The sequence below is a fragment of the Cydia pomonella genome, chromosome 9 (assembly GCF_033807575.1).
Source record: "Cydia pomonella isolate Wapato2018A chromosome 9, ilCydPomo1, whole genome shotgun sequence".
Lineage (NCBI taxonomy): Eukaryota > Metazoa > Arthropoda > Insecta > Lepidoptera > Tortricidae > Cydia > Cydia pomonella.
The window spans coordinates 11,124,396-11,136,982 of record NC_084711.1 but is presented as its reverse complement, the minus strand read 5'-3'; the positions used below and the strand labels follow the sequence as shown (position 1 = coordinate 11,136,982).

The 12,587-nt window shown below is 40.9% G+C and overlaps 1 protein-coding gene across 1 annotated transcript; it reads right to left on the bottom strand.

Annotated features, from left to right (window-relative positions):
• Positions 1–7,105: 7,105 nt before the first annotated feature.
• Positions 7,106–8,438, bottom strand: LOC133521357 (UV excision repair protein RAD23 homolog A). The gene has a single exon (XM_061856277.1). It carries the CDS (start codon positions 8,277–8,279, stop codon positions 7,302–7,304), a length of 978 nt encoding a protein of 325 aa, XP_061712261.1. The 5' UTR covers positions 8,280–8,438; the 3' UTR covers positions 7,106–7,301.
• Between the last annotated feature and the right edge of the window lie 4,149 nt (positions 8,439–12,587).

The following is a 12,587-nucleotide window of genomic DNA, read 5'->3' as shown; positions in this document are numbered from 1 at the left end:
AACACGATGGAGTTATGATGAGTAGATTAGGAGTTCTGGTAACCAGCTCCTGACTCCATCATGAGACCCTGGACCTCATCTAGATTGATGGTGCTCGTCAGGGCAACTCTATTGAACCCAAACACGATGGAGTTATGATAAGTAGATTAGGAGTTCTGGTGACCAGCTCCTGACTCCATCATGAGACCCTGGACCTCATCTAGATTGAAGGTGCTCGTCAGGGCAACTCTATTGGGCCCAAACACGATGGAGTTATGATGAGTAGAGTAGGAGTTCTGGTGACCAACTCCTGACTCCATCATGAGACCCTGGACCTCATCTAGATCGATGGTGCTCATCAGGCCAAATCTTTTGAGCCCAAACACGTTGGAATTATAATGAGTAGATTAGGAGTTCTTGTGACCAGCTCCTGACTCCATCATGAGACCCTGGACTTTATCTAGATTGATGATGCTCGTCAGGGCAAATCTATTGAGCCCGAACACGATGAGGTTATGATGAGTAGTTTAGGAGTTCTGGTGACCAACTCCTGACTCCATCATGAGACCCTGGGCCTCATCTAGATCGATGGTGTTCATCAGGGCAAATCTATTGAGCCCAAACACGATGCAGTTATGATGAGTAGATTAGGAGTTCTGGTGACCAGCTCCTGACTCCATCATGAGACCCTGGACCTCATCTAGATTGATGGTGCTCGTCAGGGCAACTCTATTGAACCCAAACACGATGGAGTTATGATGAGTAGATTAGGAGTTCTGGTGACCAGCTCCTGACTCCATCATGAGACCCTGGACCTCATCTAGATTGAAGGTGCTCATCAGGGCAACTCTGTTGAGCCCAAACACGATGGAATTATAATGAGTAGATTAGGAGTTCTAGTGACCAACTCCTGACTCCATCATGAGAACTTGGACTTCATCCGGGTCAAAAATAATAATGCAAACCCTAACGTAATTTCAAGTGAAAATGCGTTTATCAGAAAATCGCAGCCAAATAACACTAGACCTTACTCATAGTATTGTGTTCCTGCCGGTGAGTAAGGTTGCCAGAGCTCAACGAGGGGCGGGAGGGGGTTAGGGTCGGCAACGCGCATGTAACTCCTCTGGAGTTGCAGGCGTACATATGCGGGCCGTATGCTTGTTTGCCACCGACTTAGTAAAAAAAAAAGTAACTGAAAATCCATCAATAAGCGAGTCTGTTAGGCATACTGTAAAAAATGAACTTTTATTAAGATTTTCTAATCGCAGTATATAGCACTTCTCGGAACTCCGTAGCTGATTACGATCGCAACGAATGCCTGACAATCGAGCACAGGTCCGTCCTCTAAGCGCGCTCCGCGCGGACTGAGAGCGGGGCGTCGCTGCTGCGTGATTTATACGTGTTTAAAAAAAATATAAATTTACGGCAATGTAGGTTCCATAGTTACGATTTTTTTTTTTATAGGTTAACATACAGTTTCAGTTTGCTATAATATTATTTTTAAAGCAAAATATGCGTACAATTTGCGGAAATAAAATATAATAAAACCCTGTTTTCGCCAAAAAAATGAAGAAAACTCGGAAGGTATTTTATCAGTTTTTTCAAATGAATCTTCGATTGTTAATCATTCCAGCCCCTCGTACGAGATATGTTGAATCAAATTGTAGTCATTCATGTACCAAATGATTCTTGTTTATAGCAAAATTGAGAACCGAAACGCCACATCTCACTGCAAAATTTGGAAAAGACTCCCAAAAAACCTCATTAAAAAAGAGGTTTAAAAGAGAAAATGAAAATTTGAACTGTTGGAGCCCCTAGTTTAGGAAACGATTATTTAAGTACGTTATCAGTTTTTGAATAAATACTAATAGTTACGTCGTAATCTTGAATGAAAAAGGAAGCATTTTACAAAATACACTCGTCTGTAGGAATAAGGACTCTTAAGCCAAAGGCCGAGCAGTAGGAGAATCGTGATTACATAGGTTCGATTTCAAGCCACTCTTTTGCAGTTCGGTGTTAAGTCTTATGCGACGCTAGACCTTCTACTTTATGCAAACTGCCTCACTTTCACTTGGCCATGGATCCAAAATCCAAGTCCTCTCTCGCAGCAGGGCCTTCTGCCTTGCTCACACTTCGCCATGGGTTGTATTATATGATAACGCGCCGCGATCGGACGCTCCGGACGTCCAGCCATTCACACCTCGCCGTTGGTCAAATTCAAGCCTGGCTTTCTTCCAGCTTGACCTTTGGCCTATCCGTCAGCGCCGATCGAACGCTCCGCGCGTTCAGCCTTATGGAAAGCTAGCCTTTGCTTTTAAAAACACTGATTTAAACTTTCACGATTTAGGCCAATCAAATTAGATCGAAAAATAGCGTATTGAGGAATTAATTCCCAGCAAACTGGAAATTGTTTTAATATTTTCATTTGGTCTTAAATGCGTGTAATCCGAGTTTGCTCCATCCCAAGAGGTGTGCATACCTTTTGGGATCCCTATGAGATATTTTTTTCCTTTGGATTGCCAAACCATAGCACTTGGTGGTTCAGACACTGGTAAGGCGTTTTCGGATTATTACATGATTTTACCAAGATAAAAAATGTCGATCTTTTTTTTACAATTTACTACGACTACATATTAAGATATCTTCAATCAATCAATCAATTTTATTGCAAGAACATTACATTTCGGTACCTCAGATATCAATTTTAATCATAATTAGAGCAATTTTTCCAACGGACGTACCGTTTTCGATTTACAAGCAAAAAAAACTGGGATGGAGCAAACTCGGATTACATGCATTTTTAGGACCGAATTCGAAAAAATCTAATTTTATTGGCCTATTTGTGACACATTATTATTTAAGAAAACGGGACTTAATCGCGTTTAATTAAGTTCTAAAATTACCTCCAACGTCAAGATAATGATGTCGACTTTACCCAGTCTTCTCCGAGACCATGGGGACAACGCCGTCCTTGAAACGTCAGGTCAATAATTTGCTATTTACGACAGTTGTGGCCATTGGTTCTTATTTTGACAAGAAAAAATGGCCAATGGCTCCGCCCCTACTGAAGGCCTTTGCCCTCACACGAATGAGCTTCGCAAGAAAGCTCTAGAGGTTGCAAAACCCTGTGCGGAGTACGGCCTGTCTTACGTCTACACTTTGATATTAGTTGACTTGGCCTCCGGCCTTATGAGAAGCATTTACCTACTGTTGGAACATTACTGCGTTTGAAAAATCTATTCTCAGCAGTAATGCGGCAATAAACGTCACTCAATTTACTAAGAAAATTCAATGTAATCTTGATGAGGGGGCACCATGGTCTAGAAATGCTTAGGGCATCAAAATATCTTAATCCGGCACTGCATACATGTGCAAGTTGTGTTAAGTAAACGTCATAATTTCATACAAACTTGGTGAAACTATTAGGGCTCTTTTCCGGAATCCTAAAAAGAGTACGAAAAAAAAAGTGTTATCTGGCGCATTTTCACATACATTTTGTATGGACCGTCACAAAACTGACACCCAAAATTAGTATGAAAGCTTGGGACACTTTTAATCAATAGTAATAACCCAAAAGTCCTTAGTTTAAAAAAAATCGGCCAAGTGCGAGTCACGCACTCACAGACTCGCACAGGAAGGATTCCGTACCATTATCTATAAAAACGGTCACCCATCCAAGTACTGACCCTCGAGATTGAAAAGAAATATTTATTTTATTCTGTTTTTAGTATTTGTTGTTATAGCGGCAACAGAAATACATAATCTGTAGAAATTTCAACTGGCTAACTATCACAGTTCATGAGATACAGCCTGGTGACAGACGGACGGACGGACAGCGGAGTCTCAGTAATAGGGTCCCGTTTGACCCTTTGGTATGGAACCCTAAAAACCAGCCAAGTGCGAGTCGGACTGGCATACGAAGGGTTCACATGTTTCCCACAAAGGTTTTTTGTATGGGAGCTACTTAAATATTTTTGTTTCATTCTGTTTTTAGTATTTGTTGTTATAGCGGACACACATAACAGAAATAATACATCTGTGAAAATGTCAACTGTCTAGCTCTCACGGTTCATGACATAGTCTTGTAATAGGGTCCCGTTTTTACCCTTTGGCTACGGAACCTAAGAATGGTACTCTTCTGAAAACTCCCCTATATTACTTTGGTAGAGTTGTATACGTTGTCTTGTGAGTAGTGAGGTTCCCATCTGTTGCCCGTCCCCCCCAAAGAGCATATAATCACTACGTTTTAGTCCCCCCATGGTGAGTGCCCGCGTTGTGGTGTGTAAGTACTTGTGTAGGTATATGTACGCAATTTTAGGGCTTTCCTGGTAATTACAGGCAGCCATGGTTCGGAACTGGTTTTAAAAATAGCGGTAAGTACCGGTTTATTTCGGTTTTACTCCGAACTTTCATACGAACGTTTGAAATAGTTATTTACGATACAAGTGCGAAAAATAGGAAATTCGTAACGAGTGGCGATAAATAAAAAAAGCGGCCAAGTGCGAGTCGGACTCGCCCATGAAGAGTTCCGTACCATTTATGACGTATTAAAAAAACTACTTACTAGATCTGGTTCAAATCAATTTTCGGTGGAAGTTTGCATGGTAATGTAGGTATATCATATATTTTTTTTAGATTTTTCATTCTGTTATTTTAGAAGTTACAGGGGGGGGGGTGACACTTTTTTTCACTTTAAAAGTGTCTCTCGTGCAAACTATTCAGTTTAGAAAAAAAATTATATTAGAAACCTAAATATTATTTTTGAAGACCTATCCGTAGATACTCCACACGTATGGGTTTGAAGAATTTTTTTTTTTTTTTTTAATTTTATGACGTATTAAAAAAAAACTACTTACTAGATCTCGTTCAAATCAATTTTTGGTGGAAGTTTGCATGGCAATGTATATCATTTTTTTTTTAGATTTTTCATTCTGTTATTTTTAGAAGTTACGGGGGGGGGGGGGGACACATTTTTCCACTTTGGAAGTGTCTCTCGCGCAAACTATTCAGTTTAGAAAAAAATGATATTAGAAACCTCAATATCATTTTAAAGACCTATCCATAGATACCCCACACCACTCCACTCCATAGATACGGGTTTGATGAAAAAAGATTTTTTGAGTTTCAGTTCTAAGTATGGGGAACCCCCAAAATTTATTGTTTTTTTTTTCTATTTTTGTGTAAACATCTTAATGCGGTTCATAGAATACATCTCCTTGCCAAGTTTGAACAGTACAGCTCTTATAGTTTTGGAAAAAAGTGGCTGTGACATAATCGGACAGACAGGACGGACATGACGAATCTATAAGGGTTCCGTTTTTTGTCATTTGGCTACGGAACCCTAAAAACGACCGAAGGGAGTGTTTTAAATCGACACGAGTTGCGAATTACTACATACATACCTACTCGTAGAAAACTCCAGTCCTACTAAATACATCCTAAGGGCCTACGCTAGCTGACGCGGACGCCCGCCGCGTGCGCACGCTCGCGGGTGCTATTTGTAGGTGAAATCCGCCGCACGAGTCCGCTTCTGTTAGCGTCGCTCATACTATTTTTCGTTAACCCGCTCGTCCGCTCCGTGCACCCGCGCCAGCTAGCGCAGGCCCTAACACAACGAGGTAGGCCCTTAGGGCCTCCGCTAGCTGGCGCGGGTGCACGGAGCGGACGAGCTAGCGTAGGCCCGTAGTTGTGCCTGTGGCTAACGCCACAGGTGGTTATCTAGTAAACAGAAGCTCAGGTTTGAGACTAAATCTATCTACCTTTAAGTAGAAATGTATCAATCGCAAGTAGCCAAACCTTTCGACCTTAATACCACGCCATTGACGCCATTCTCACCAACCGTTCCGCGTTCTGTTATTCGTTAGATTTAAACATGACAGGTATTCGCTTAGAAATATGGCTCCATCCGAAAGAATGTAACTATATTATGCTAACATCTAACATGCATGTAGCGTTAATATGTACTAAAAACACCCAAGTAAAATAAATGTAAATTAAAGAAACTGAGGTACAAAAGTGCGGCGACCTGACGACTTATATGTATCGTAAACTTAGGTACAAATTCATTCTGGTAAAATATGTATTGATATTTTTACAAGCTTTTATTTAACTTGCAATGTACCTGTGTACAGTCAGATGCAGAGAAAGGTGATCCACCTGCATACAATCGTCTTCAGTCTATGCAGGGGGGTTACCTCTCTCTGCAGCTGACTGTACTTATGTATGCTTGTACGGGTCAAATCTTCAAAGTTAAATTTGATCCACTTCCCGGTTTCCGATGAAGCTAAAGCTTTGCATACATATGTAAGTCGGGTGACAATGCAATATTATGGTACCATCGAGCTGACCGGATGATGGGGACAGGACAACCATGGGGAGGAAACAACGCAACCTATTTTGTTTGGAGTTTTTAGAATTGTCTCGATGAGTATTAGATGCCTGCGGCAAGAAAAGTACAGTCAGCGATGAAGGCTTGTACCAAAAATGAAATTTTTGCCAAAAACTTATTCAAATTATAATTATGTATTTTTGTTTGATTTGTTTTGCTATTGTAATTGTAGCACCGCTCACAATATCTCTGCTTAGCCTTAAGGTTGACTGGTAGAGAATGCCTCGTGGCATTAAGTCCGCCTTTTGTACTATAAGATTGTTTTTCTTTTGTGCAATCATTAAATTATGTTGAGTATTAGGGTGCTTATATTTTTCTACGGGGCACCCGCTTAATGTAGTCTCTGCCACTAAAAAAACCAATGTAATTTTATATTCAGAATTTTTAAATACGTTTTAGGGGTCGCTACCGCACTTTCAGAATTTGGACTCTCCATTCATATATGTATCTTTTTTTCCATTTTTTAAAAATTTCATTGTGGGATGATGCTTCAAAGTGTATTAATAGTCGTCTTTCAATTGTCACTGGCGAGAGTCTGGCAATCCGAGTCATCGACCATCATCTAAGCCAAAATTAGTTTGTGTAAATTTGAAATATTGTTTTATATACAGAAACAAGGGGGAGACTAAAAATAGCTTCTTTTGATGTGTAACCTAACTTTTGTTTTGTCTTTATAAAAAATCATTGCATGATCTGCTTGTAAAATTGTATTAAAAAGGTAAAAAGTAATCAACCAAATGAGTGAACAATAAGAAATTTATTAGACATAAATGATGACAAATTGTTGTGAAACTCAGTGTAAAAATACACTTGAAATATACAAGCAATGAATATTAGTTAGGCTATTGACATAGATCTACAACATTTGTAATACACTTTTGTATAATATTATTTGTCATCTCTCTTTTGAAAACAATGTATGAGAGCAATAATGTTAGTCATCAAAATTCTGGGACAGCAAGAAGTTAGCTGCTAGATTTTCATTCTTTTCACAGGCAAAATATGCTTGAATGACCATATCTTCCGGAAAACCTAATGCTTTTAGTCTTTCAATTGCCTCTTTGTCTTGCGGTGACACTTGGATGACGTTGGGGGCCTGTGCTTGGGGAGCATCTGCAGTACTGTCTTCAACAGCAGCGGCTGCACCAGAACTAGGATTAACAGGTTCATTTAACATTCTAACAAAGGCCTGTTGATGCTGGCTAATAGCTTGCAGCAGTGCAGGATTTGTCTGACCAATCTGTTGTAACACAGCATTCAATAAGTTAGGATTCTGTTGAATAACAGCTCGCATTTGTTGAAACTGTGGTTGGTCACGCAGAAACGCTAACGGGTCTTCATCAGACCCCTCATCCACATCTTGCTCCTGAAGTAATTCTTCAGGGATACCTGTTATTAAGTATTCCACTGCCCGTTCACGATTATTAAAGGAAGCGCGCAGCGCTTGCTCTACTTGTTGTCGGTTATATCCCATGTCCATGATGCTCTGCACGGTGGACTCGAAGTCAGGCTCATTGGCAGCGACTGCGGCAGGCACTTCGGCTGCATGTTCGGGTTCCGCGGCAGTCGTAGGTTTAGGCGATTCTTCAGCAGCAGTTTTGTCTTTATTATCACCACTTTCTGTAGACGCACTTTCACCGGCCTCAGGAGCGGAAGTAGATGACGCTTGAACTTCAGACGCTTTAGGTTTTGTTACCATAATAACAATAAATTTCTTTTCGTCTATGTTATAGCTAACAAGCTTGTTATGGTCCAACAGAATCTTTCCAGCGTAGATAAGTCTCTGATGATCGGCAGCATAGTCTTTACCTTTTTCAACTTCAATTTTTAGTTTGAGTGCTTTGACGGTTTCTTCTGGATCGATCTCGACTTGAAACGTTTGTTGTTGCAAAGTCTTTAGTGTCACCAACATTATGTTATTTTCGCGTCGTGCTTACTATCTGAATTATTAGTTTTACACTATTAACGATGTACCTGACTCGACAAAATTATCCAGTAAACATAACCTCTACTAAAATCTTCGTTCCATTCAGTCAAATAATTGCTAGTCAGATAAAAAAATAAAATTGTCTATGGAGAGTATGGAGATATACATGTTATGGAAGGTAAAGGCAAGGAACAAAATCTCCATATACCAAAAAGTGTCCGACAAAAAAATCATAAATAGGTGCCGCTACAATACTTAGAACATTTGAAAAAAAATATCTAATCATAGACAGCCCGCTTCACTCCGTCAATAACGCCTCGGTTCTTAGCTACTCTGGAGAGATTTGGAACTATTATTCATAGCTGCCAGCTGGACACTTTTGCAACAATTCTGCCTAAGGAGTTTCTGTTCCTTGCCTCTACCTTCCATAATACATGTATTTTAAATGTGTTGGTAGCATTTTATTAATAAGATATGAACAATAAAGCCAACATACAAATGAATGTTATTCCCATAGGTTATTCGTTACTCCGTTATCTTAAGGGCTCATTTGCACGAGCGCTTTCACAACGCGCGTTAAAAAAAGCGTTTGAACTACAAATGGATTCCTGTGTGCGCACGGTGGCGCATTTTTATCGTGCATTGATGGAATTTCGACTTAAAACCTTAGCTGTTAAATCGAATGTAGCGTATCATCAGGTTTTAAAGCAACGCTTTTTAACTGCGGATTTACACTCACGGCTCGTCTCGTGTCTCAACCACAGCTCGTAAGCTCCTCAAGCTTATGTATACACTCTCGCCTCGAGTCTCGCCCAGCCCCTTAGCTCGTCGATTTTTAACACAAGTATAAGGATTGTAACCGAATGAAAAGCCGAACGCGAATGTAAACAGCAAGCGCGCGTCCACCGCGAGCCCCTTAGCTTAGACTCGTGCCCAAAAAGCCCGGCGAGTGGCGAGCCGAGCCACCGCACGCGAATGTAAAGCACCATAAACCCGCCAAAGCATGAGCAAAGCGTTTGATTTTGTGAATCATAATATCTTGTTGGCTAAGTGTGAAAAATATGGACTAAGAGGAAATGCCTTAGAATGGCTCAAAAGTTATCTTTTACAACGAGAACAGTGTGAGAGTTAAGCAGAATAGACGACAATAATGAAGTAATTCAATACAGGTCATCACAAAATATTAATGAGTCAGGTGTGCCACAAGGCAGTGTATTAGGCCCGCTGCTATTTTTAATATACATTATAACATGTTATTTAATATTATGTCAATTCAAACTTTATTCTAAGAGCATTCTCTTTTTTATACAATAAGTTTCAGGTTGCAGCAATGTTCTGCGAACATTCTTGAGAATATTTCCGCGGTTTGGGAATGTTCTGCAATTTGTACATTGCTAGAGCGAGGCCAAATCTCTACGCAGTGTCAACTGTGTCAAGGAGTCAAGCCGATCCGAAATACGCTGGCAGTCGACAATTCGAGTCGCTCTTCGTTGGATGCGGTCCAGAGGGAGAAGCTGGTACTGGGGTTGGTGGTGGTGGCCACTGCTGGGGTTTGGGGTTATTTGCAATTTTTTCTTTGAAATTGGGTTCGTACGGTTTCCACTACTAGATTAAACCTCGACAGGGAGCTCATTCCACAGCCGGAGCGTCCGAGGTTCTAGGGTGTGAGCCGTGTGAGGATAAACACCCTGCCGACGGCGAGCGGTACGGTGATATGGTAGACGTCCACAGGGCCGCATCGAACGCATCGCACGCATTAAATGATTTATTTTTATCTGATAATTTGTAGTATTACTTTTGCTGCTAAACGCAAGACTGTCTCGGACGATCGATATTCGAAAATTATATGTCATAGATAATTTTCCAATTGGTAGATTAAATAATAGGTAATGTTCGTGTTACAACAACGCTATTAACAGAGTAAAAAAAACTGTGTATAACATCGTCATAGTAATATTCAATCCTAAAAATAGCTACATAAATAAGGAGTCGATTGAATGTTTTAATACGTCGCACTAATACGAATCACTTCAGAGCTTCTGAGAGCGGGTGGAACACCGGTACTTAAAGTCCTCCAGAAGCTCTTTAATTCCGTCTTGTCCGAGGGCATAACGCCTGAAACATGGAACAGAGGCGAGGTGCTGCTGTTCTTCAAAAAAGGTGATAACAGCCTATTGAAGAATTACAGACCCATCACGCTTATGAGCCATGTCTATAAGCTATTTTCAAGGGTCATCAGGAACCGTCTAGAACACCGACTTGATGACTTCCAGCCTCCCGAACAAGCCGGTTTCCGAAAAGGCTATAGTACCATAGACCACATCCATACGCTGCGGCAAGTTATACAGAAGAGTATAACTTGCCATTATGCTTAGCGTTTGTGGACTATGAGAAAGCCTTCGATTCGGTGGAAACATGGGCGGTGCTCGAGTCTCTTCAGCGATGCCATATTGACTATCGGTACATCGAAGTGTTGAAGTGTTTGTATAGTAACGCCACCATGTCGGTCCGAGTACAGGAGTAGAGCACGAAGGCGTTTCCATTGCGAAGAGGCGTAAGACAGGGAGACGTTATCTCTCCGAAACTATTTACTGTCGTAATGGAAGACGCGTTCAAGCACCTGGAATGGAAAGGACTTGGCATCAACATCAACGGCGAATACATCACTCACCTTCGGTTTGCCGACAATATCGTAGTCATGGCAAAGTCGATGGAGGAACTCAGCATGATGCTCGATGACCTCAATCGAGTTTCACAACGGGTGGGCTTGAAAATGAACATGGATAAGACGAAACTTATGTCAAATGCCAATGTTGTGCCCACCCCAGTCCCAGTCTCTGTTGGGAACTCGGTAGTCTCGGTACTCGAAATTGTTGACTCGTACATCTACCTAGGACAAGTAGTCAAATTAGGTAGGTTCAACTTCGAGAAAGAGGTCAACCGCCGAATCCAACTCTAAATGAAACTACGTAATGTCTTTTCATCCAACATACCTCAGTGCCTCAAGACAAAAGTCTTTAATCAATGTGTGTTACCAGTGATGAGTTACGGCTCCGAAACGTGGTCTTTCACTATCGGCCTCATCTCAAAACTCAACGAGCTATGAGAGGGCTATGCTCGGAGTTTCTCTACGCGATCGAATCAGAAATGAGGAGATCCGTAGATGAACTAAAGTTACCGACATAGCCCACCGGATTAGCAAGTTCAAGTGGCAATGGGCAGGCCACATTGCACGCAGAGAAGATGGCCGATGGGGTCGAAAAGTGCTCGAGTGGAGACCACGGACTAGCAAGCGCAGCGTAGGACGACCAGTACGACCACCCACAAGATGGACAGACGACCTTATTAAGGTCGCCGGAAGACGCTGGATGTGGGTCGCTTCCAACCGGTACTTGTGGAGATCCAAGGGGGAAGCCTATGTTCAGCAGTGGACGTCTTATGGCTGAGATGATGATGATGATAATTTTAGGCTGTATCAAATGACGTAACTTCGCTCGCTCATACTACTACACTGCGTTAATTTGATTGTTGGGCTAGGGCGCCTAGCTAAGATGACAATCGTTTATAGAAAAGTAAACAATAAAACGCTATATATGGTCTCATCGGAAGATCAGCGCTGGAAGTCGCCAGCAACATGCTGAGATGAGGCCATTTCGTGACAATTTACTCTCACTATGTTCTCTTTTATGTCTGTCTATTACTGTTTGTGTGTTTATGAATAAAACAAATTCTATTCTATTCTATAATTTATATACATTTTTACAGAAAACAGAAAGGCAGGTTAGGATAGAACTGCGAGCCTCACAAAGACGAACTGTTGTCATAAAAGCAGGTTAGGTTAGAACTGCGACCCCCACAAAGATGGACTGTTGGTAGAAAATACCGGATAGGTTAAGCTTGATATTACGCATTAAATAGTTTTTATAGTCAAGAAGTTAATATTGGGTAACTTACGCATTCGTAGTATAAGTTTTAGGATATTTGAATTTAGGCTATACGAGTTATGCGTATAGAAGGATTCAACATAAGAATCTTATGATATTTAACCTGTAGGATGGAAATTTCTTAAACATGACAAGTATATGCGCATACGAAATTAAGGATATCCGAATTTAGGCTATATGGGTTATGCATATAAAAGGATTCGACTTAAGAATCTTATGACATTTCAACGGTAAGATGTAAATCTATTAGACAAGACAAGTGTACAGGCATAAAAAATTAGGATATACGGGTTATGCGTATAGAAGGATTCGACATAAGAATCTTATGAAATTTAACCTGTAGGACGAA